The 27398-nt window shown below is 39.0% G+C and overlaps 1 protein-coding gene across 1 annotated transcript in view; it reads right to left on the bottom strand.

Moving 5' to 3' along the window:
• Nucleotides 1–27398, bottom strand: part of sdk1a (sidekick cell adhesion molecule 1a) — a 297095-nt gene that overhangs the window by 173178 nt on the left and 96519 nt on the right. Inside the window, exon 2 of the mRNA XM_061223685.1 lies at nt 3694–3853. Coding sequence (XP_061079669.1) covers nt 3694–3853 — 160 coding nt within the window. The remainder of the gene's footprint in view (nt 1–3693; nt 3854–27398) is intronic.

Raw genomic sequence — 27398 nt, 5'->3', positions numbered from 1 at the left:
CAGCAACATCAGAAGAACAACCACGCAGACACCTTCGCCCTAGCTAAATTACGTCATTGGCTTAACACAGGGCTTACACAAGCTTTTTTTTTTTTTTTTTAAATAGGCTCAACCATTATGATTTATTGTCCATTAAAAGCTGTATCATTTGAACTGCCGGCTAAAGCACCAGTCATTGATGAAGGTGTGTGCCCTGTGATTCAGAATTCTGTCACCCAGGGAGGGAGAGTTTAGTGTGCAACCCTGCCTCAGTGCACAGTAATGACTCCTGTCACTGAGCAGGTGACTGTAGTCTGCCAACAAAACCTGCAGTGTAATCCAATGCAATGGCTCTCTGCAGGCAGAAAAGAAGCGGTGGCTGGCTGAAAATGCAGTCTGCACTCTAGCACATAGACAGAGGATGTTGTAACATTCAGACAGGCTACTAAATGTGAGCTATACATTTGGGGATATTGCTTAAAAAGTTTGAACATTAAGTATGACTGAATTATTTTTGAAAACGACTTCACCCTAAGATTCCTCGGTAAGCACACAAGTAATGCTTCAATTCGGTCAATGTTCTGTACTCACATGTTACATGAAGACTATTATCTGATCAAAACAAATCAAGCCAAACCATTTTTATTTGTTTTACAAACCAAGTCAGCTCGCACAACCCTGTGTTGACAGATCCTACACATAATATATCCTCCCCACAAGAATACAGCTCTTGAGGTGGTATTTTGTTACCAAACACAAGTACCTGTACCAGACTTCTTCTAGAGTGTTTCAATATTATTTTAGGCATTTTCTGTCTTGGAATGATGACACTTAAGCAAGTCTGAATTCCAAAATGAATCATTGGGCCTCATGCGTGATCCGCTCTCATATGAGCAAATTAAGATAACTTGCCACACTCGCCAATTTTATCATATTTAGAGGTTTTTCTTAGGCATGAACAACATGTGCGAGTGGTCCCGACCTGTCCCGACCTGTCGTACATTTTTTTTCCTATGACATTTGTTGTGATTACACATTTCTGTTTGAATACACATGCATAGTCAGCTCCAGAATCCAGGCACCCTTGATATGTATGCATTAAAATACTTTAAACTAAAAATAATACAGTTATCTTCAGTTCAGACCACAGGTCTTCGATTGAATTTAAGTCTGGAGACTGAGATGGTCATTGCAGAACATGGATGTTGTTTTTCCTCAACCATTTCTGTGTGGATTTTGAATGTTGATGTATGTTTGGGGTAACTGTCCTGCTGGAAAGTTATGACCGATTCCATAAGTTCCAGCCCCTGGACAACTGGCAATCAATGACCCACCTCCATATTTGACAGTAGTCATGAGGTGCTGCTCCTTGTATGCATTCCACTTTTTCTGCCAAACATGTGAATGGTGTGTATGTCCAAAAATGTACATTTTGGTCTCATCTTCCAGTCCTAATTCCTATGACATTTGGCAAACTCCAGACACTAGGTTTCATTTATTGTGCACATCTTACAAAAGAGTTATGAAAAAGTTAAGATAAGAATATGAAAATGTTCTTGCATGGGGCCCAATGTGCATTCAGCAGAAAATCGCATTCTAGTATTGTAGACATTATTTTTCATGTTTCCATGTTTAGTCAGAAGTTACAGAACTTCATACCAACTAGAGCATTTAGCTGCCAAACTAATTATATTTTTTGAGAAGTACAGACTGTAGATATGCTGTGAAAATACGGATGTGATCCATAAGGAATGTATAAAACAGGATATGCAAGGGAGAATATATTATTTTCCATTTCAATGCAAAGTATGCCCTATTCAATTACGCTTAAGGCAAATGTAAAAATTACCAACATCAATCTTTCCTCCTTTGAGATTTTCACCAGTATGGTGCATTTTTATGTAAACAATTACCTGATCTTACCTATGATTACTTTTGCTATTTTGTTTGTCAGCTTTTTAAAAGTACTTATTCTAACTTATAAAAAATAACAACCATGTTTACTACAGAGCACTGCAGAAATACCAAATATGCAACAGTGAATGGACTGGAAACTTTAACGGAATTCAGTACCCAATAACTGAATAATTACACAATTAAGAGTTTAAGGGTTAGGAAGGATTAAAAGTGTTCTCGTCTCCAAGAGGAGAGAAAGAAAAATACTGAGATTGTATTAACTAGTATAATGTGTGTCACCTCAGATATGTTCAATGCTGCCTTATTGGGTTCTTATCCAGCCTCAACAATAAGCTTGACATTTGTTGCCACAAGTGCTACAACAACTGTGGCGGATGCAGCATTCCGCTGTTGCTGGGATACCATGTTCAAGGGTTTCGAATCATGACGTGACTGAGCATTGAAAGCAGGTGGTTTATTAGCTGAGACATTCATGGCAGAGGAACGGGAGGCTGAAGGCCACGATGACACGTGCAATTTTGACGCTTGAATATGGCCTCTATTCTCACCCTCTCAATTCATTAACCTCCGATAAAAAAAATAAAAGACTCAATTTTGAAAGAAAACAGGGATATGTAAATGGTCCCCAGAATGCGAGTGCGTGCAATAAAATGCTCTTGACTTTCACGCCGGTTTCTTTAGAAAAATTTAGGTTTTGTTCCTTTTTCTTCATTGTAAACTCAAGATGTGTGAGCATGGGAGGAAATGGTCGTTTTAAATGGCTAGAATTCAGCCCAATGCTATAGAGAGCTGGCTATACCACCACAGGCAACTCTGCAGACCAATATACACACATCTAAAATTAATCTTTATTTTTTTTCTTACAAAGTGTTCAGACGTGCGCCACATCGGATTCAACAAACACACCTAACTTCAAACAAAGTACTATAGGTGGGTTACGTTGGATAGATGTCCAATGGGAATAGCAAGAACAAGAGATGAATGATACCTGATTGGGTATAGTGCAGTTTATTTCTTTTTGGCAAAACATAATAATACCATAAACTTTGTCTGTTTTCCCCTAAGCAGTCGACTAAAGTACGTTTCTCAAAACATTTGAGGTGAGAAATAAGTGAAGCAGTTGCTGAATCTTGATTTATATTTGATCTGCAAAGCCTAGTTTTAAAGTATGATCCCAGTTCTGTTTGCTAGGTGAGCTGCCATGGGGACATGGCTCTTGTTTACATGACTCGGAAGACAGGTCGCGACCACTCGTCAATATTGTGCCTGCCTAAGGAAAGATTGGTGAATGCGCTTGGTGAATGCTTGGTTGATGCAAGTTCTCCAAAATCACTTGTTTTAAGACATCCAAATCTGTTTGTATGAGTGGTTCTTGCGTGAGTCCCAATGTCTCCCATCAAAAGATTCTTATTTTGTGTACAACAAAACCGAGTGTCAAATGTCTCACACAAACAAAAAAAGCACTATTCTAGGTAAATATATGTATGCTATATCCTCAACTTTTTAAATGTAATTTGGCTCTGTTTCTTTTACCTTGCCCTTTAAAACAAGTATTTGTGCTACCAGCGTGAAGTAGCATAATTTGCTAAATTAAAATTCAAACTCACCACCATGAATTAAGATTCATGGCAATAGCGATAAGTACATTCTAAACTCGATGAAGAAAAGAAACAATACTTTCATTTATTTGCTATTTAATCCTGGTCAGTGTCTCAGCTGGAAAACTGTGCTGCTATTCTCCTCGGTACTCAGTCTGATAACACAGTCAGACAAAATGAAGACGTTAATGGGATTTACTTGTATTGGTGAGAGAAGGAGGTGATTTCTGTGTTGTTGAGCATCCACTTGAACTCCAGGGGCCAACTGCCCTCAGCCAGACAGGTCATGACCAAGCGATTGCCCTCCAGGTGGATTTCTGGGGGTCCTGGCTCAGTTTTGAAGTACGGAGCCACATCACCTGAAAGAAAAAGGACATACTGGAAATTAACAAGGAGCTGTTATAACACAGTTTGTGCTAAGTTAAATGTCAATAGCAGTTTCAAAAAACAGGATTTTGCAAACAAATGTTTCAAAAATCTGACCTGGGATTAAAGTGTTTTCAACTTTATGGGTGGTGTATTTATAAAAAGAAATCCTGCAAATCCACTTTTCACAAAAACATGTTACTAAACAAAATGTATAAAGAAAAAATACATGTCTGAATTTAAGATATCGGGGTGTACACAGCTCAATTCTGTTTCTTGTACAAAATTTTAATTGTCACATCTAGAGGCATAACATTTTTCAAATACTTATTTGACCCAGCTTGTCCATTATATCACTTGGACCTCACACACTGATGATGATTTGGTACACATTTAAAAAAATATATTGTCACTAAATATTAAATATTTTAAGTCGAAACATGCTTCATAGATTTGCCATTTGTTAGCAAGTGTGAGTTATGTTTTGTTTCCCAGTTTCATAATTATGTATTTATTTATAATAAATGATGGCATATGCAATGCATTTCAAACTGATTCCCCGATCTGCCATAATCTTCATTGTAAAATTACCTGAAACTGCTTCAATTATGGACCGTGAGTGGATAAAAGTTGGTGGGTGAGTTTCACCGTGCATGTGTGTGTGTGTGTCATTCATTTTGTACAAGAAATATATGGGAGAAGATACCCATCATCTAAAGAATATGTGTCAGTTCACAGTAAACTGTTGAGCATTTACTGAATTACCTCTCTAACTGATGATGGGCCCCTCCACATACTAAATTGCTTTTGAGTGCTTTGGAGATAGTGTACTGCTGTTCCTTCGTCTGCTTTTCAATTACCATGGTTACAGCCAGACAATGGAAACATGGAAAAATCACAAAGATCACTCTTTGTGAATCATACCGAATTAACGCATCGGCTCCTGAATTGCCAAGGGTACGTAAAACTGATGCCATGCTCACAAACCAAGAACTACACCAAGTACTTCCAGAGTCTCCTTGGTCGATGTCACACTAGAAGATGTTTTTCTCAATCTGGATTGAGGGACTCCTGTCTCATTTAAAGTCAACAATACCTTCAGCCTGCCCCATTCAGCGTTAAAATACTTAAAGCCGTCCCCGAGGGTAAAGCAAAAATGACCTGATGTGCAAATCCCAGGCACAGATAATTCTGAGTGATGGATGGGCTTGGCAATCCCAGCAGGGTTTTCTCCATCCCGTTATTACCCCGGGCCGATATTACACCGTCAAACCGCGAGCGAGGAACAGAGATTAGTCTAACCACTGGAATCCACAAATGGAATCTCGTACTGTATCGCCCTTACGGAGCAAATTAACTTTTCACCTCTACATGAATCAGAGTGCATTGGGTGACAGTGACACTTAGCGATTAGGGGAGAAGGCTTGGAACCAGACATTTGCTGTTTTGAATCCCAGAAGGAATGCAGCAATCGGGATTTTGAGAAGGGACGCTTAACCCGGATTGCTTCTGTAAACAAGAACGAATATGTAAAACAATGCATGAGCTGCAGCCTGACCTAGATAAGTGTGTCAACTGAGTAAATAAATGATGAGGAGGAATTATTTTTTATTCATTTTAAACAATCTGGAGGCTATGAATTCACCATATCGACTGCAAATTTTCCATTGTCAGTCAAATGTATTTTTCTCAACATGCTTTGCTTCTTTGTGTATGTATTTCTGTCAAAAAATAATAATAATAAAGCAGCAGATTAATGAGCCGATGAATCAATATTCCGAGTCCGCGCAAAAACAAATATCAGCCATGCTATTCGGAAACTAAGATATCACAACATTGGAAACTGTTTGATCAGTGTAATCAGCTAGTAGCAATGCTTCCTCACAACTCCTCTGGAGTTGAAGGCGGAAATCACAACATTTAACATTTCCCAGCAGACAAAATGGCGGAGTCAAAGGCTGCTCTTAAATTCAACAATGGTGCAATCATACTGAAACAACTTTGCATTGTGTACTTAAAGGCTAAACAGCTTCCTCCCGCAGTGCACACATACAATTCAATGCAGATGCTCTTGCACACAGAATTGCAGATGCAGTCGTTTGTTTGCCCTAAATGTTTACACTAGAACATTTTCCATCCATTATGAAATTTGGCATCAGAACTGCTGATGCTGACTGTAGCATCCTTATCCCTGCCATCATTTGCTTGTCATTAAAGTTGATATACAAAAACACACTGTCCTTAATAGGCGATATTACCCTTAGAGCCCTTGGCCGGGCCTTGGCAGGAAGTGTGTAGTGGGCAATGGGCGGGTCGTTATCTGGCACATTATGCATGGCGCGTATTAAACAAACTGTCAGTTTTTCAAAGAGGGCAGATTGCTGCGCATAGCGCTACAGGAAAGTGATTATGTGCAATTGCGGCTGAATGAAAGTAAACAGCTGATCACGTTGCTCTGCATTCTGAAGACCGTGCCTAGCATTCCACCTCCAGTAGCATGTGGGGTACACGCCCGTTGTTACCTGACAGAGAAAATGTAGCTTTTCATAAAGGAATTCAGGCTCTTGAGTGCTCCCTTTCTACACGTAATCAAGGGACTTACGGTCATTGATAACAGAATAATGCAAGTTCTGTTACAAGCACCTCTCTGCAAGGCCATAATAGACATCATTTGTCCTCCTAATGGCCAGCTTTCAAACATCCTATGAAGCTGACCATTGGTTGGACAACCGTACTGCCAGCAGCTCTGTGGAGAGCTTCTCTCCAAACAGTGATAAATACTGCACATATTATTTCTCAGTACGATTACTCAAATTCAGGGATATTGAAAGGATGACCACCTCTGCTGCATCACAGGGGAGTAGAGAGTGGAGAGCAGTGGAGTGAACTGCTCCCAATGTCCTTCAAATCCCACAACTACCAGCTCCCATCTCAAACTAAACGAAGGCATCATTTAGACGACACTGTTAAGTGTTGTGAAAACGAACCCACATGTCCCAGTAAAGAGACAACACAACTTGCAGGATCTTTCAACAGCGATTATCCATTCTTTTAACATCTCGACTGCTGCACCTTAGCTGTCTAACTAGTGGCGACTTACAAACTACTGGCAGATCCACAGCTGTGCTGGTAGAAGGGGGATTGAGTGGAATATTTCATTCAGTGTGACCCGAACCCAAGAGGGATGGAAACATAGGGCCATATTTTCCAGCCGGAGTGCTTTCGATTTAGAATTTTCCGGACGATCCAGATTTGGGGACCTGCCACGCACTGAAGTGGGGGGAGAGACGCAACAAGAGTGTGTCAGTCAAGTTCAAGCAGGTTGTTGCCATTTTGGTTTGGCTTACTGAAATTACTGGGTTTTTACAATTGTCATGCAATGCGCGCATTATCAGCCTACTCAAAATCCAATTTCCAGTTTCTTGTGGATTGTATGGTATTCAGTTTGTCTTTGATGTCACTCCCACAAGCAGGAAAATGCATTGGTTGCATTGTATTTATTGTTCACTGTTTTATTTCTTTTTAATTCCTGTATTTATTTCTGTTTTTAATGGTTTGTGGCTATTCTCATTGTAGACTCGCCAGGTGGCCAATGCACCGTGCAAAGTTGATTCGGGAAAATATGGCCCATAATTTTCATGGCAATTCAGCTTTCTAGCTACAGCCAACAACAGCCTCCCACTTATTTACAAACTTTCGGAAAGGTTCAGTAATCAAAAATCACCTGCCACCCGTTTGGCATACGGGATACATCAACTAATTAACCGAATGCCAGGAGAAGAATATAAATATGCAACACAGCCACACTCATCTGTGGGAATCTTTTTCATCTGTCTGACAGCAGGGCAGAGACAGGAATATCACTAATATCACTTGTCTGCTTGACACCATGGCAAAGAGGAGAACATTACTTGTCAAAATAACTCCTAACAGGGTGGTGTTTTGACACACAAGCAGTGCCACAGGCTTGCAAATTGCCAGATATCTGGGAATTTGGCCATCTGGGAGAACACCATGACTACATTCCTGCTGAAATCTAGTAGTGAGTCAGACCAAGACTATCCTTTCAGGTTTCTTGTGAAAAGGTGGGGGGGGGGGATTTATTATAAGATTCTTTACAATAAATTTGTATAACTTCCATTCAAGTAAAGAGATCAATTCTATGATGTCCTTTTGTCTTGATATTGTAAAATGAATACAGCTTGGTGTGTGTGAAACGATACCCCTCTCCATAATTCTGTGTTTCTGTGCATCTAAAGGCCACTCTCCTTTTCCTTTGCTTCTGTATTAGCCTGCAGAATGGAGAATGACAACTGACAACTGCTCTTTACAAGGCTAGCAGCCAGGTTAAGTCTACAAGAGCACCACAGATTACCAAACTCTCCTATCCCCTTCCCTGCTCCACTATTCAGTATACTAAAAACAGAGTTTCAAAGAGACATTCAAAGAGACACCTTGCCCTCACTGAGATAACAGGGACCTCATCCCCCACACTGAAAGCTTGTCTGTTCTGATGACCTGGCTTACCAATGGTTGCACAGGATCAGTCACAAGGCTATCCAACTACAGAAGCCAAAACAAAGGCAAATAACTAAAAACCTTGCACTCATCCACATTCAAAAACAATGCTAGTATTTACATGTTAACTTGCCACACTGTTTTTCTTTTCTGCTTTTTGTCCCCCTACAGCTATAAACATGTACAGTGAATTATCAGAATGTGAGTACATACAGAACGGTAACGGCGAACTACCAATCTTCCTTGAAGCTAACATCAGACACCATATTTTAGTGTGAAATGACTACTGGGTTTCGAGGTTTTGAACCAACTTCCTGAAAGATTACAAAGCACAAACCACATTCAGGACAAAGGAAAGTGTGAAGTAAGGGATCTCTTATTTCTAAAGTAGCAGATGCAAGCTTTGTAACTAATCTTTGCATAACTCGGGGGACAAAATCCAGAAAAATACACTATTTCATGAATTCACCAATACCCGAGCAACAGCTTTGTTCAAGGCATTATACCTCATTGCATTACAATGTTAAAGTTTTAAACGACAGCGTGCAGCCCCTGAAATGACTCCAGGTGGTGGGACACGATACGGATTTGCGATATAATCATTTTAAACTGGCAGTTACAAGGAGTACAATGAATCCATCTTCCGGCTTTTGTAAATCAGGGATTCTGTCTGACTGCACTTCACTGCACTTCATTCAGCAGAATTTGGTCCTATGCTTGGCGAAATGAAAATGCTCTTCAAAGGTTTTTTTTTTTTTTATCATAGTGAGGTGAATGCCCGTGGTAGGATACCGCTGAGTGAAGGATTCGTAACGAGGCTTCAAGCCCCGTCAAGGCCCTTAGTCAGTCGAGATTATGCTCATGCCTGCACATTCTGCGAGAGCCATATTCTGATGTAATTTAGAGTCTAAAATGAAGCTCGTCAACAAGCAATGTGGGTTTTGTTTCCTTGCGGTAATGAACAGTGTTTATATGTGCAGACGCCTTAGTGTCCTGCGTTAAACAATATTGTGATCACAGCGCCATGCAATTTACCGTCCAGCTCAAAATGCATTCGGGAGAAAAATGAACAAAAATCAGTTAAAACTGAAAATTAATTTCTAGCTCTCAATGCCATCACATTTCAAGGAATATTTAATCAAATTGCAGATCAAATAAAGTTCAATTAAAAGTCAGTTACACTAATAACGTGAAATATTCTCAAAGGTGCAAGAACGCGAGTAGTTTTCCTTTTCCCCATTTACTTGTCATTAGTATCATGACTGGGTGTAGACACGCATTGGGTTCTGCTTTAACCGTCGGTGACACCCGCGGTGAAATCTAAAACACAGAACACGTCCCTGCATCTCTCTGACCTCCTGGTGTTAAAGCAATGATACAGAGCCTCTTTAGTGTGAATACAGACAGACATACCCAGCTGAAATGCACCGTCCCCAGGGTGAAGGAAATAATGGACAGTTCACTTGTACCAAGTGCCATTTTTTCACAGCATGACCAGACCCAAGGCATTGTTCCACTTGCCCTTAGGTGATCTCAGACCGCACCGGCAGCCTTCCCGTTTGAAGCCGAGCTAATCGCTGGTGGAGGCTGGAAAGTGTGAGACGGAGATGTCTTCCTGTCTGCTCAGCTCCCTGTCAGGCACAATGCCTAGTCCCATATGCAAGAGCTTTGTAAAAATCATATATGTCGATTACAATGTTTTACTAAATGACACATATAGAACAAGTATTTTTACATGATTATGGCCCCTCTTAACTATACTCATGTGCAGAATTTGTAGACAGCATATAATAAACATATTGAGTATACAAAAAATACAAAATGCAGGTGCTACACAACTGCCATATACTGTACGTATAATTCCTACATTAATTCACCAGTAACACAATGCAATTGCACGTAATTATACATAAAAGGGGTCATAATCAATGTCTATACATTTAACTTCATGAAACATACTACTCAACATATTTGATTTTGCAAACCTTTAGTATATGGGTTTATTCCCTGGAAATAGTCAAGAAAATAAAGAGCCTGTTCACACCCTGAATCCATAACCAGCCATACACCCCAAAACCTTAGTTCTCTATGAAGCTGCAGATATGACCAAGTAGCTCTGGAGGAGGGAATTCTACGTTGTGACTGTCTGACATAAGCCATGGGATAGGAAGCAGATCAGCTTGCAGTGAGAGGATGATGAACCTTTGGGAATCCAGAATTGGCATTATGGCAGGGGTTCCCAGCTGTATGCTGGTTCATATTCCAACTTTAATTACAATTCCTGAAGTACAAAGAGCTGTTCATTATTTCTAATCAGATGGTTCTAACGTCGAATGAGTCATGTTTTATCTTCAAATACGACATGTCTTTTTCAAAAACAGATATTAGTGTTGAATATTCAAAGAATGACTATGCCATATTTAAGGACTTTTTACTGTAATTTACTATGGCAAATGTTTCAGTTGGTAACAGTTTATATTTTACATCGAGCTGATCCTAGAGCTGAAATGAGCAGTCCTAAATACTGAAAGTATGGATATATGTTCTGTGAAGCTAATACATTAATGCAGAGTACAAAAACAAAGCAAACTGTAGAGTGCGAAACCCACCATATGTTAAAGTCACAAATTCATACTTCAACTTAGACAAATCTTTTCAATAAATGAGTTCAGAACCCCAGGATTAAAACAACATTTTTCTTGTTGTTCTCTCTAATTATCACCAAAATAACACAATAATTATACAGACAATCTGCAAATTTATGTGACTCTTATCTGCTAAATACCCACGATCACAGCCCAAGCAATCCATTCACAGCACTCCAGGTTCTGGGCTCCATTTAATACTGGGTCAAAGACAGCAGAAATCTTAAGGTGCATCCAAAGCAATGGAAAGCTTTTAACATTTAAACGCAACTGCCATTATTATTCTCAGAATAGCGTTCAGGTCCATTAGTGTGCAAAAAAATTTTTAAGAATAGAAATATAGAAATTAGCCATGGAAAATGTTCAGATTAAGTCAGTAAATAATTATGCTAATGCAAAGGTCTCACCTAAGTAGTGTTTTACTCATTTGCATTAACTGATTTAATCATGCCAATATGCATATTTTAATCGTGCAATATGAAAAATCTGAGTGATACAGTCTGGACTTTGGATTATAGGGTGGTGCATTACATTTACAGAGAAATAACAGGGTGGTTTTTCAACTGCACTACACTGTAATTTCATTCAGCGTGAGAAGAAAAATATGATAATATTTCTTCGGCCTATTATAATTATCAAATTAGAAACACACAAGGCCACAGAGAGCGAATGTGTGTGCATGTGAGAGAGAGTACCGTCTCTCTCCTCCACTTCCTGGTGTGTGTGTACATTTCTGTGTGTGTGTGTGTGTGTGTGTTACAACAAAACTGGATAAAAATTATCTCTGATCTCCCCTCGATAAGGCAAACAGCTCAAACCCAAGATGAGGAAATCGTACCCATTCAAGTCATTTTACCTTAATTACGCTACTTTGACACATTCACCTGTTCAAATAAGTCTTTATGAAAAGCACACCTGTTGAGTGCATAATGCTGCTCTTAGTCACTCACTTATTTACGTGACAGCGAGCCTTTTCAGAAGATGAGCTGAAATCACCCATTAGTGCCAAATGCCAGCTTTGAAAGCATTTGTCTGACAAATGTAAAAGTTCCAAAATGATATTTTACTTGTTGATGCCATTAAATTTTCTTTTAAGTATTTTTTAATCACTCTATATCGAGTAGCCTAAGGAAAGAAGTACATAAAAAGTACCCTACTGCATGCTAGTACCTGCAGTTGTATGGTGTGCAGGGTATCTACAATAATTGTTAATGGTGTTATAGAATACCAGTTAGGTTATCAACGGCAGTTGTGGTGATAAAGTTTTTTTGTTTTCACTTTAAAATCAGAAACCAAAGATAAGGTGAAAAAATATTGTTGAGCTTCAATTAAATGCTGAGTAACAATGAGAACTAGCATACTCTGCTAGTACCAAGGCTAAAAATCCCTATGGCATGGTGTAACATGGCTTCCATACCAATGGACAGTTTATTTCTGGGCTTTGAGAAAATGATGTCAAGCACACCTACCATGATATAGTTTTCAGGCCTGGTTCCTTGCATACTTTTTGTAAGTACCACCAGTATGAGCAAGAATGAATACTGGCTTTACACCCTAGTGTAAAACCTAAAAGCTGGCCATAAGCTGGTCTATCTGGATATGAACTGTTAGCTGGTCAACTGGTTTCAAAACATAGCTTGAGCTGGTCAAACCATGTCAAGCTGGGAGCTGGACTGAACTGGTCAACTAGCTTTTCAAACCCAGCTTGAGTTGTTTTACAAACAATATGCAAGTAAACATAGCCTCTAAATTCAAATGCATCTGCTCCCTCACTGCCTACATTTTTGAGAATCTGCCCTTCCACACTGCTGTCGATCCTTTGTTCTGGGTGTCTGCTGACATCAGTCTGGCGTTTGTCTGGTCTCAAAATGACTGCTAAAATAAATCCGGAAATGACAAGATGCTGCAATGTGGTGTTATGCAAGTTACTGTGCTATGAGACATAAAACAGATCTGCCTTTACTCCTTAAGCATCCCCTGGAAGTGTTAACTGTTCAACCACTATTTATCTGCCAGTCAGACCTTATAGACTGAGGGTACTGATGATCAGAAGAGATGAAGAGACCACATCACCATCCAAGGCAATGGCTGAAAATGAAACTTTCAGCCAATCACTTGAACCTGAATGTGCACCATCTGAGAATTTATACCACATGATTAGTATGTAAGGAGAATACAATGACTAGTGGGATTATACGTATATTGGATTTTTACGATTTTCAGGACTGGGGTGGTTGGGTGTTATGAACACAATACTCAGCAATTAGTTTGTTTATATTCAGTCAATGGAACAAGCGAAACCTAATCGGACATTGCAGGAATTTAGAAATCCAACATTAACAGACTGTTTTTAGGCCCCCCAAAAAAAGAAAAAAAGAACATCTGGTCAACCCATCAACGACAGTGTAGCTAGACCTGAAAAACAGTCGAAGCTGCTGGAATTGAGACATTGAGAAGTCTTTTGGCATTTTTAACAGGCTTATGTTTTAGACGTATTTAGTCTTCTGCTGCGGTAGCCTATCCACTTAGATGTTTGATGCATTGTGTGTTCAGAAATGCTCTTCTGCATACCACCGTTGTAATGTGTGGCTATTTGTGTACTGTCACCTTCCTGTCAACTTTGACTAGTCTGGCCACTCTCCTTGGACCTCTCTCATTAATAAGGCGTTTTTGCCCACTGAAGTGCTGCTCACTGTTTTTTTTTATTTTTATGTTTTTCGGACCATTCTCTGCAAACTCTAGAGACTGTTGTGCATGAAAATCCCAGGAGATCAGCAGTTTCTGAGATATTCAAGTCTGGCAGCAACAATCATTCCATGGTCAATGTCACTTAAATCACATTTTTCCCTATTCTGATGCTTGATGTGAATATTAACTGAAGCTCCAGTCCCATATCTGCATGATTGTATGTATTTCACTGCTGCCATACAATTGGCTGATTGGATAATCGCAGGTATACAAGTGCACAGAGTGTATGTTACAGAACGTGACGTACATACGGCTTCTCACATATGACACTGTTCTGCCTGCAACTGAAAATAACTTTACCAGTCTGCTTTAACAATTGTCCTGCTGTGAGGATTCCTCCATGAGTTTTGTGTGACATCATGAAGTAAATATGGTTAAAGTATACTCTTCAGACAGGTTGTGTACTCGCATTATCTTAAATAACGTTTGCTAACAAACACATCACATATCACTCAAAGCCTTCACCTCATCACATACAGCGTGAACAATATCCAACCATAACTGTGAGTAATTAAGTCGATGAAACAACAGCAAATGGTGAAAATCTTTCTGAATGAAAAATACGAAAGAAACAAAAGTGGTTAGTTCCCTCTTCCATCTATTGTACCACTTTATCGTGGAGACAATTTAGAAATAATAACCATATCATACTCATACCAAAACAATATAATTGCCTCTCATTATCTTCATAAATGAATGCTGTGACTCGTACAAAACTCAGGTTAGACAAAAAGCTACCCCACATCATTTGATGCCCTTTTGTTCGAGACCATTATGAAAGTTGCTGGGCCATGTAACAGTCCCTTGAGATAACAACTGGCTTTGAATCATTAAGATTCTTAATTACAGGCCCATGGTGGAGGTCGTTCTCAGATACCTGGCCTAAAGCTTTAATGCTGGAAGATGTAGGGTATGGTCAGTTAAAATCACCTCAGCTCTCGTTACAGTGAACAGCCTTTGTTGTTTTGATACACACACCTACAGCATGTGGAGGTTCCTGCCTTGAATTATTATGCTATTTATTTTCCCAGGATGCCACATTGACAGGGAAACCTCTGTTACAAGCGACACCTAGTCAAGGCAGGGCAGGCACAGTAGAACAGAACAGGGGCTGACAAAGAAGAAAAAAACAGAAAGAACAGAAAGAGACTCCCACATGTTTCCGGTTCAGTCAATGTAGCCAGCCATATTCAAGAGAAATTGCAGAATGCGTTGCATGAATTGAGCATAATTGCATTAAAACCAGTTTAACAGTTCAGGAAATCATGAGTAATAATCAATGAGCAGGGAATGCAGCACATACAGAACAATGAGTTAGTCATTCTAATTGTTCAGATTCCAACTAAACTACTTGAATGTAGAAACTCTTTGTTACCTCAATAATAACTGGGGGGTTTTTTTGCCACAGCAAAAAATATATCAAGTTATGTATTTGCTTCTCTTTGAATTCTATCCCAAAACCACGTTGAGATAACACTTTTAGTTTCTGGGGACTTCAGCTGTGTGATGAGTTGAAGGTTGGGTAACTGTTCTGGGTTGGGAAAGCCTTTTACAAATTCTCACACACCCAGATTCGAATTAACTGGAATTGAAGAACAGGAAAGTTACACTAAGTGTTATCTTCTATAATAATAATATTGCCCATGGTCCTCATTTTCTCTACCCCTTCTCTAATTTCATAGAATGAATGAATTGAATCTATTATTATTATTATTATTATTATTATTATTATTATTATTAATATTTACATTATATGAATTGTATTAGTTTCCTTATTTGCAGTGTCTATGCATGGAGGTAGTAATTGCCAATTAATTTTAAGTTTTCTGTGCTCTTAATTGGTTTCAATGTCTGTCGCGGCTATATTTGTGGTTATGTGGTTGTCACTATATGCTGCAGAACAAATTGCCCCAAGGTGACAATAAAGATTTGAAGCATAACCTAATTCAATAACAAATAAACACACCATGGCTGAGCAAGGAAGGCTTCTGGATTAGTTTCTGGATTAACCCATTTTCTTGTCACCTTAAAAATGACATACCCAAAATGAACCCTTTTGACAACAGGCATAATCCCGATCTCGTCTGAAAGGCAGCCCTTTGGGGTTTGTTGTCCAAGAGTCAGAATTACACAGAATATTACAGAAACAAAGTTACAGAAGCTCAAACACAGTGAAAGTGGAAGCTTTTTTTCTCACTGAAAATATTTTCTTTTTTTGACTGGATAGCTTTGGCTGGTGCGCTTAGAAACAACAAGTCACAACACTGGACTTTCAAATGTTCTATCCCTGTTACCCTAGTGATTGAAAATTAAGGAGTTAACTCCTGCTTTTAATAATTTCATTGGAACACTCATTTGATATTTTTGTACATTTGTTGATCAGCACACAAAAGAAGGCTGAAGACTGAGTGGAGAGTGGTCTGTCCAGCATTGGTCTATACAGTGAATTAGCGAACTGAGTAGACATAAAAGCTTTCATACACACAGAACTGCTAACCCCTTCTAAATTCTAGAGCCGAGACAGACCAGTGAATGATGGACAAGAAGCAATCTGAAGCTGTGATATCCATTTATGCTCCATATTCAAAAGGTCTTGACACAAAAGGACAATGGACAATGGAGTCTGAATCATTCTTAGTAAAGTGCATGCTATGATTTAAAATGATTTGATTCTTTGATTCATTGACAAGTGAATCAGGAAGGTGGACAGGAAAGTGGAAACTGGACAGGTAGAATATATAAAGATAAGATTCAAAGGAAGGAATGATGCGGTTTTCTTTTTTCTATATCATCAGTGGTCAGATTGATTTAACCTGGAAATTAGATTCTAGAGTCAATTTCATCTGTAACCCAACTATGATGTCAATTTTATCCAGGAATTTCAGGTTTGAATTTACCTGAATTGAATACTGGATATCTCTTTTTCAGAGACTTGTATAGCTGTTTTTACACTGGCAATATGATAAAAGTCCGTTTTTAGACCGAGGTTGAACACACAAAAATGCAGCATGTGAGGTAAATTCCAGAGAGGAAGGAATAATACTTTTTTTCCCAAATAAATGCAATCGGGTCAGGCCTGCAAAAAGCAAAACTGCACTGTCATGGCAGTCATTGACTGCCATGAAATTGAACTGTACTTTCCTCTAGGGTCCTCATCGCACGGGTTTGATTTACGTCACTCTGGATAAGAGAGTCCGCTAAATGCCTTGTAATGTAACATAATGTAATGAACTAAAAAATCAGGGTCCCTGCACTCAGCATTTCAAAGGTCTTCATCATTAATATGCCGAGCTGTTGACAGTCCTCATTGGATGAAGACTAGAGACCCTCTCGTAGCTACCATTATTGTCATCTTTTCCTTGCCGTTGCTGACTGTTTTTTACATTACATTACATTAAATTAATGGCATTTGGCAGACGCTCTTATCCAGAGTGACGTACAGTTGATTAAACTAAGCAGGAGACAATCCTCCCCTGGAGCAATGCAGGGTTGAGGGCCTTGCTCAAGGGCCCAACACTTGTGCGGATCTTATTGTGGCTATACCGGCGATCGAACCACCAACGTTGTGGGTCCCAGTCATGTACCTTAACCACTACACTACAGGCCACCCTGTTTTGCTGGCTGAGATTCAAGCAGGTGCAATCTGAGAGACAGCAGTCCAAGCCAGAGGTGATGTGACAAACTGACGTTGTGACGGTGCTGCCGCAAACAGCACTTCTTATCTGAGAAACTCTTCCTCCGCCATCCAAATCTCATCCCTTCAGCCCCTCATACATTCTCATGCACACACACACTCCTACAGAACATTCCCTCCTCCCTTATTTCAGACATTACGTTTATATTAATTTCATATCCTGAAAGTGACAACGATGAACTTGTGCATCTGGTTTAAGAGACAATTTCACTTTTTTGTGCTTATTTGTATGATGAAAATCGAAACCATTTTACATGTAGCCTTACATTATCAAGGTGATTTGCCGTTCATCACTGAGAATGACATTTTGCCTGTGTGCTTTTGTATGTATCTGCTGCTATAGGGTTTTTTTTAAGTAGAGCCATTTACATATGTAAATGTATTGCAACATCAGTCACCCTTATGCTAATCAGCCCAGGTATTCTGCGAGATGGAGGGCCGTATTGTGTTTAATATGCAGTCTCCATATGTCTCCAGTTAATTAAAATTGCTCATTATGTGATGTGGCAAGGATTATTTAAAGTGATAGACGTAAATGTACCATACAGGGATGTGCACGTAAATTGTACAAATCAAACACGCATTCACAAAAAAAAAACACAGTTGCCAGCGCATGTCAGAATCCCAGTGAATCTCATTCCTGAGGAAGGGTGGACAAATTACATTACATTACATTACATTAATGGCATTTGGCAGACGCTCTTATCCAGAGCGACATACAGTTGATTAGACTAAGCAGGAGACAATCCTCCCCTGGAGCAATGCCGGGTGAAGGGCCTTGCTCAAGGGCCCAACGGCTGTGCGGATCTTATTGTAGCTACATCGGGATTCGAACCACCGACCTTGCGGGTCTCAGTCATGTGCCTTAACCACTACAGGCCCCCAAATATCAATATTTCTCAAGTACTGATGCACTGAGAAGGGTGGTCCAGGAGAACTATGGGCCATGGTCAGATCTTCTCATAAAGTCAAGGTGGTTTACAAAAATTGGACAGAACCAACTACAGTAGTTCACCTGCCATCTGTAGGTATTTCCTGTCTGTCTTAATCAACAGGCTTATTCCAAAGGATAGTGGGCCCTGGCTCCCCACAGACCAGTACCCGGGAGCCATCTAATGGGAACTAACTGAACTAATGGGATTGGAAGAAAGCATTAGACTATTTGTTAATCATCACTTTTCTGATCCCAATATGACAGATTTCATCCAGTCTACATACAGTGGTGCAGGTAGTCTATACCACTTATTGGCTGTCTGGATATGTTTTATCTTGTTTATGTTTTATCTAGCCAGAAAAACAGAATTACACCACACAAGTCTTACACTCTACATGAAATTCTGAACTCAGTCATTCCCTTTAAAACATTACTGAAAAGTGCTCAAAATATCACCACTGAAGGTGAAAATTGCTTATAAACCTCATTCTATGGAGTTTCAGGTATCAATTTGATTGTGGATGCAAATATTTTTTAATCTTTACTGTTTGAAACAAGTTCTTTAAGACAGACATAATAAACTCCAGACATCAAAATAATATTAAAGAATACAGCCAAATACATTTTTATAATGTCCTGAATGAAAGTACAGCAATAGCATTGTTTAAAATGGCGAATTAACATTTTAAACAATGTCAAAACTGGATAACATTCTAAAGCATTCTTGCAATGTTAGTAGTCAGTACATTTAGACAGGCCTACGTACAACCCTGTTGGTGCCTTGCATGGCAGCCAATCGCCGTTGGTCTGTGTGTGAGTGTGTGTGTCTGAATGGGTGAATGACAAGCATCAATTGTACAGCGCTTTGGATAAAGGCGCTATATAAATGCAAACATTTACCATTTACAACCTAGAGTGAAGCACTCATCATTTTAAGAGATAGACAGAAATCAATGGGCCCATGAAAGTGCCCTTTATTGTCTGACTTTAGAATCCTTGATAATGGATACCTCCATCTCCAAAGTGATATTCAATATCCATTTTAGAAGAAAATCTTAAGTAAAATTACTGTATACCCACAATTCTATCTGCCACAAGAAAAATATGAAATCAATAGTTTTGCAATTTTGGGCATTCAAACAGATTTCCACCTGAACTGACAGAAACTACATTTAGTATTTCCACCATCCGTGAAGCCTAATTTACTGTGAGCTTGAAAAGGCTGCACATCATGCCAAAAATAATAACAAGACAGGGGTCACGACCCAGCCTTCAAAACTGTGATGATGTCACATTCATCACAAAGCCTACGACTGGATCATACGTCCATTCGCCAGCTGCCAGATCAGTAACGTGAAATGTCAAACTTATTCAGAAAATCTTTTTTTATAACATGTAGATCTCTGCGTTGCCAGTTTGATATTTCCTCTCCTCAAGTCCTGAGGGTATTATTTCCATGCACATTATTGCATATGTTAGAAGTATTGAAATGTATGTGCAACAGTAGCCCAACACAGTCCGGAAAACCATGCCATGCCGAGCTGTTACTGCAAAATAATACGTTTTTGGCGAGATGTACGGCACAGTTTGTAAGAGAGGTGATTCTCAAGCCACATGCAATTCCCTGGGAAGCGACGGAGGTTTGAGCCTTTCTTTCCAGTCTGAATAAAGCAAGCAAACAAGAATTTCTATAAAAAAATATAGATTTAAAAATGTGTCAAATGCTGCAGAAATCTAGCCACTTAATTTAATTATGTATACTGTTTGCCACATGATCACAGTATAAAAACTATCAATATACTAGGTTATTGAACATAATTTCTGTGTAGCTTGGCAACAATGCTGCCACATTATTATGAACAGAGTTTACTAACATAATTGGTTCTCATAACAATGGCAAATTGAAAAAGACATTTCCATTTTTCTGGGTACTGCAACTACATAATGACAGCTCCCTTTTATAGAACACACAATAAACTCTGACACTGATGTAACGTTTACCATCAGGATATTTTATTTAAAGGACTAAGTTTGGTAAAGGCATTTGGCCAGTTAAGTATTATATACAAAAATACAATACTTGAGTGTCCATTGATTTCACAATTATCAGTCAGAGATGCAGTATTAATCCTACCTTGAATGTCAAACCTTTACACTGATCATCTTGTGCATCCGCATGCACTCAGTGAGCACTTTATTAGGCATTTTAGACATATCTTTTTAAACATATTGGTCTTCTGCTGCTGTAGCTTATCCACATAGAGGTTTGAAACATTGTGTGTTCAGAGATGCTCAGTAAATGAAGGCTCAGCAGAGATTGTAGGTAGCGAAACAGAAATTAAGCCAAGCTAAATTATTAATATTTCCGTAAATACATGATAAACATCACAGGATGTGCTCGGAATAATCTCAATAGACCTCAATGTCCCTCGAGGAGCAATAATACATTTGTGCAACGAGTCATGACACGTGATCCTCAACCTTCTTTGGCCAGAAATACAGTAATCTGCACAGTAAAACAGATTTGCAGAATACTAAATATGGGCTAGATAATTGTCTTTATACATAGTAGACGCCTATATAAAAATGATCAAAGGATAAAAGAAAAAAACATTGCTCTCAAACAGCGATGGCTATTCTAAGCCAAAGTTTCTTCGCAGGCTCTTGACAAAATGAATTCCTGATCAAAGAAAAGGAGACGAAAGGATTGGAGGGTCAAGGAAATGAGTAAAAAAAATATATATATAAATTGGGTCTCATTCATCTGACACTGAGCTCGGAGTAGAACTCGAGGTACTGAGTCTGGTAATGAGTGGTCTGCAGCTGGCCGTTGTCACTTGATGGTCTTTTTAATGATAGCGGTAGATGAAAGCCCGGTGTGTTCAGGCTCACGGTTAATGTCAACGTACGACACGACCCTGAGCAATCTGAAAAGCCTGTGGTGCTCAGTGATCAATGTTCCATTCCTCAAACGTGACCTAAGAAGACTTTTTACACATTTTGTGACGGCCACCTTTTCAGCGCAACTATGGGGGCCAAATTCGGAGATGGCAGCCTTGATAACTTTCCGGAGACCTGAGTTGTAGGTGAACTAGTAAACTAGTGTGGAAGAAATACAAGTGGTCTATGTCTGCCAATACCAAGGAGATTTTGTATCCTCTACAAACACGATAGTTTCATTAAATATATGAACCAATGATCAGAAACAACTAAGTATTGAATTTAGATGTTTTTATACCAGGCGTGTAAAGTAACAGTCATTTTCAAAATTATTTCCTGTACAAATCATTTTTCTTTCCCAAATTGAATTATAGATACATTACTCAAAATAGCTGGGAAGCAAGAAAGCAACAAGCCAAAATGTTTGTGCATGATCCCGCATTGAAGAACCACCCCACCCCATTTAAGCTTTGCAGCCTTTTTTTTTTTGAGTGCGAACAATTTTCTTTCCGATTGATGATATTCCACTGGTGTCAACACACTAAACAAAGCGCAGTGATCGGTAATTTCTCTTACTAAGAATGTGGGAAAATAGCAAAAAAATCTTCATTTATTTTTATAATGCATCAATAAAACAGAAATGTGAAAAGGCAATCTGTCATTCCCCAGATATTGAGTCATTCATCACATTGAAATAGAAAAAGTGTTTTACAGTAGCTACAGTAATATGCAAACATATGCTTTTTAAATTATTCATTATTCTTTCAATTTGCATATGTTCCTTAAGAAAATAAGGCATAATACAAAAGATGCTTGCATTTGCGTCCACATTCAAAATATAAAATGTATTTTTGATTGGAGGAAAGGAGTATATTTTTTCCCCTATTCACCTGTGGTACCTCCCCTTAAAATGGCTCAATCATAGGGATTGAGCAAAATCATTTGATTGGTTTGCATGAGTCCTGTGATTAATGGCACATGGTAGCTTTGCCGAAGATCATGAACCCTCACATTCCATTTAAGATGCAAATCAGGGAGAGTTCCCAATCAGGGAGAGTTCCCAAAGTCTGAGCCATTGGCTCCCTGGGTAAATTAAAGGCCATCATATCAATGGTAAGTGCAGACAAAGATTCAGAAGTGAGCATCATTTCAGGAATGAATACCATTTCAGAAGTGAATACATTACATTACAGTTATTTAGCTGATGCATTTATCCAAAGCGACTTACAGTTGATTAGACTAAGTAGGGGCCAATCCCCCCTGGAGCAATGTGGTGTTAAGGGCTTTGCTCAAGGGCCCAACAGCTGTGCAGATCCAATTGTGGCTATACCGGGACTTGAATACCTTGTAGAACTTTATTTTACAGCCAGTTAATTACAGTATCTATTATTTACTGTAAATACCAGGTAATTAGATAACCATCTTGATTTTAGAGCCAAGTACTATGAAACGGGTTGTAAAACATATTTTCATAGCCCCACTGTCAGCAGTTATACAAAATAATTACACAAGTAGCAGTGTACTTATCCAGTAAATAGTAGTAATTAATAGGCTGAAAAATAAGGTGTTATTCAATACCCTTTAATACAAGGTCATCCCTTGGAATGGAATACGTTAAAATAAGCAGACAGATACAATTAATGATAACTTTTAATGGACTTTTGCAGATTTAATGGACTTTTAGCAAATTTTCTGGTCAGATTTCAGGTTGTCAAATCCGCACAGTATTTATCCAAGTATTTCAAAAAGAGTTGTACATTGTGAAGGTACATAATACAATTTGCAAAAGTATATTATGTGTTTCAAAGATAAAAATCCAAATCAAGATGAGGTGCCTTGGCTGCTTTGAACACTTCACTGTTACATATTTATACATAGAGGCCATTTGACATGGATGACAAAGTCATTGCATTCAATTCATTATTTAAATCCAGCAATGGGAAAAAAAGCGGCTGACCTTGAGGATCAAACCGATATTTGGAATGGAGCGAGAGAAAAGGTTATCTGTCTGGGGCTGATGGGTAAAATCTGAGAGTTGAGGTGCGGCCTTGACCTCGAATGTTCAATGCTGTCACTCACTGAATGAGTTTCCGCTATTTCCAAGCGCAACCTGACCACGAACGTGAGTCAAAGAACACCAAGGAGGAGATTGAGCCCAAATGCATAGCATGAAAATATGGCTTTTAGTCTTTTTTTTTTTTTTGTTTCTAGAACATTTCTGTATCAGCCAGTTTCTTACATGCACCGGAGGCCCCGTTGCTACATCTCGACATTCACAGATTTCACATTACACCACAGAATATGGCAAGGTTTTTCCCCCAAAACTGTCCTGGCCAAGTTGCCTCGTGGGGGGGGGGGGGGGGGGGGGCAATATTTTACCTGTGACTACAGTGCCATTTGATTTCCTGGGTGCCCCTTTGTCGATGAAACCCCCAGATCATTAGGCGTATGAAAGAGGAAAAAAAACACAAAACGCACACAGTAATCACTCAAAAACCTTTATACCATGGAAGGATCACTCAATTTCCTTCATGCTTCGAAGCTGATTGTCAGTTGAACAGATTCGCTGATTAAGCATTCAGAAAAAGAGAGGACGATTGCTTATTGAAGGTGAACATAAAGAAAAAACCCTTATTATAAAAATTTGAATTGAAGGGGTCACAGGAAATACATTATTCAGCAATGATATGGCCAGGCAATTCCAAGGTGTCAAAACTCAATGGGGTTTCATTTTGAAAAACTGGTAACAAAGCCAACACCATGGAAACTGCTGTGGCAGGGTGAACATCGCTTGCTTCTCGAGTGTTTTCTCAGAAAATACAGATAGGGTTTTTTGACCATTCCTCCATACAAAATCATTCAAGAGCCTTAAAATCCATTGGACTGCTCTCTTCAATTCAAACCACAGATTTCACAGGGTTACAGTAAGCCCACACCTGAACCTGGGATAATCGTCTTATTGTCTGCAATGAACGGCAGACAGGATGGCAAATTTATTTTCCGTCGTAACATTGCATGTCTACAACTTACAAGAGAAAATCTTGTCAGGGTTGCGAGACAGAAGAACCAAGTGCAGTAATGGGTAGGCAGTCCAGGAACAAAGTGACGGAAGAAGTCCAAAAACAGGGGGAAAAATATCTATCTATCTATACAACACATTTTCAGGGTTTAGACAATGAAAAGATTAAAATGAGGTATTGTGAATTCACTCTTTCTGGAGTTGGTTAGCAGTGACAAACCATCTATTTATGGTTCTGGATGGTCACCAAGGTGCAGCAATAGGGTTGCGCTACAGTTACTCACTAGCTATATTCTCAGTGGAAGAAAAGACGTTCTACAATCACACCAGGAACCAGGGATGACATTACAGTGCCATGCCCGCCAAGTAACAGAATGATAAAAACTAAAATCCAAAATCTATTTTTGGTTTAACATAAGTTGAAATGAAGACGCTTATATTAAATACACGCAGCATGTTTTCTTTCAAATTCGAGTGTTAATTCTCATGCTAAAATTACATTTACCTTTTTACAATTTTTGCTCCAAATGCATTACTGAATTATTTTATTTTCTTTACATAATTGAGTGGGTAAGGGGCCTACACAAATTGTAGCCTAGGCCCTCTGACCACCTTAATCTGCCCCTGCTTATACAGTGGGGTCCAAAAGTTTAAGAACTGATTTTCATTTATTTAAGGGCTAATGCAATTATGATACTCCAGTTATACTTATTTTACAATAATACAGTGGAGTCAAAAAAGTGTGTCTGTGCTTATTGAATATTTATTGGCCAAAATCTTTTAGTACCTGATGACCACCTTGATTACCGCCTTGACTTTACTTGGCATTGAATCCACCAGCTTATGCAACACCTTCCATTTCAGCCCATTTGCTTCCCACAGATGTTATATTGGGTTCAGGTCTGGTGACTGGGAATGCAATCATCAAAAGCTCAAGAATTTATTTTTATATCCATCCATCATCATCACCCGCTTATCCTGAACAGGGTCGCAGGGGGGCTGAAGCCTATCCCAGTATACATTGGGCGAAAGGCAGGAATACACCCTGGACAGGTCGCCAGTCCATCACAGGGCACACACACCATTCACTCACACACTCATACCTACGGGCAATTTAGACTCTCCAATCAGCCTAACCTGCATGTCTTTGGACTGTGGGAGGAAACCGGAGGAAACACACACGAACACGGGGAGAACATGCAAACTCCACACAGAGAGGCTCCGGCTGACCGGGATTCGAACCCGGGACCTTTATTTTTATATAAGAAGTGTAATTGGTATCATAATGCCGTTATAATGAAAGCATCCAGGAATTGGTAGTGTGCTCACTAGTCTTTTTGTCCTCACTGTAAGTACGTCCCTACTGTCAGGTGGATCTAGACAAATGGAGGAAGAGCAAAGATACTATATTGCATCAAGCTTATCTGCAGTGAATGCAGTCTCACTCAATACTTGGAGCAAAAAGCATGAAAGTCAGAAAGGGAATACAAATAAATTCCAGTTCTTTCAGTAACTTAAAATGTGCTTTGCCTGGAGCTGGTCATCCAATTGAGCATGTAGCAATCTTCCTAAAGAGAGAGACAAAAAGAAAGACAAAAGAAAAGACAAAAAACTCACTTCAAAGCACTGCACTTCTTCCCAGTGGTGATGCCTCTCAATTAAACTGTATTATCCAAAATACGGAGTGAGTGTGGCGGTGTACATGAAGAAAAGATTGACAATTCCTCAGAGTCCCGCTCTGCAGCTAAAGCATTTCCAGTCAATGGCAACATAAATGGAAAATGCCTGTGGGAAAGTAATGAACTTTTCATGAGCTTTACCTTCTTTGAATGAACAGGGAATGTCCTGGTGTCCCAGATCACACACAAATTACCACAACCGCAGTCAAAAAATTAATATAGAACTAAGAGGCTTCCGCCCAGGACTGAGTTGAGCGTGGAACACAAATCATTGGAGCAGAAGAGGGATTAATTTTAAACGCGTTATTGCATAATGAAGAGATAGATTTGTGGTTCCTTGAGGGAAATGCACATTGGGACTCAGTGAGGCAACCTGTCTGTCCACCAATAAATCAGGATTACCAAAACTCCAGATCTATTTTTTTTTATTTGCTGGTAGTCTGAAGCTCTCCACCATGTAGCTATGTCATTTCAACAGGACCCTGTTATTGAAGGATATGTAGTGAAGGTTTGCTCCTTCGATTCCAAGAAAGCAGTCTTATCAGTGGTGTAGACGCCAAATCACGTTACAAATGTCTGGGTCATTTCAGTTAATTCACCATGGGCCTCATTATCAGATAAAATCTGCATCCGCAAAATCCTACATCCTTTTTTAATGATTCTCCTGGATATATAAAGTGTATTCAGATTCATACTAGTGTATTATTGTCATTATTATACATTTATTTATACTTACATTTTTTTTATTTTTCTGTCAAACATGGACTAAGGGGTGCTCACTTGCTCACATTAGTAGACCTCAATGTTTGAACAAGTGAAAATGGACAAGCATAGCCAAGGTCACACAGCCCTACCTCAACTTTCATTCATTGACCTTTGGGTTGTTTTGACCATTCATATACTGTACTTATTTAATTTATTCTGCCATAACCTAGAAATGCCTAGGGCTCATTCATTCACTCATCACATCAGTTCAAGTTCTCATCTATGTTGGCTGATTTCAGACATTTGAAAGAATAAAGATCCTATTATGGCACATACAAATATTTATGGCAATTAGTCACAATGGAGGGTTCTCATAAACATTTGCAAACATTGATTTCAGATCTTACACTAGAGAGAAAGTTCAAAGAGAACTTTCAAGGTTGAAAGTGAAAGTAGTAATTTGCCACAGTGTATTTGGGCTTTGTGTTGGTGTCACACATTTAACTGAAACTCTCTTTTCTGTAGATGCAAATACCAGTACAGAAAAATATAATCTTTTGACATAATACAACTGACTTGGTTGACAAAAACACATTGCAGTAAAATATACAAAAATTGAAAAAAGGTTTCAGCATAGTAAATTGAAATTCAAATTT

The sequence above is a fragment of the Conger conger genome, chromosome 16 (genome assembly GCF_963514075.1).
Source record: "Conger conger chromosome 16, fConCon1.1, whole genome shotgun sequence".
Classification (NCBI taxonomy): domain Eukaryota; kingdom Metazoa; phylum Chordata; class Actinopteri; order Anguilliformes; family Congridae; genus Conger; species Conger conger.
Note: the sequence above shows the minus strand (reverse complement) of the source record. Positions and strands in the feature narration are given on the sequence as shown.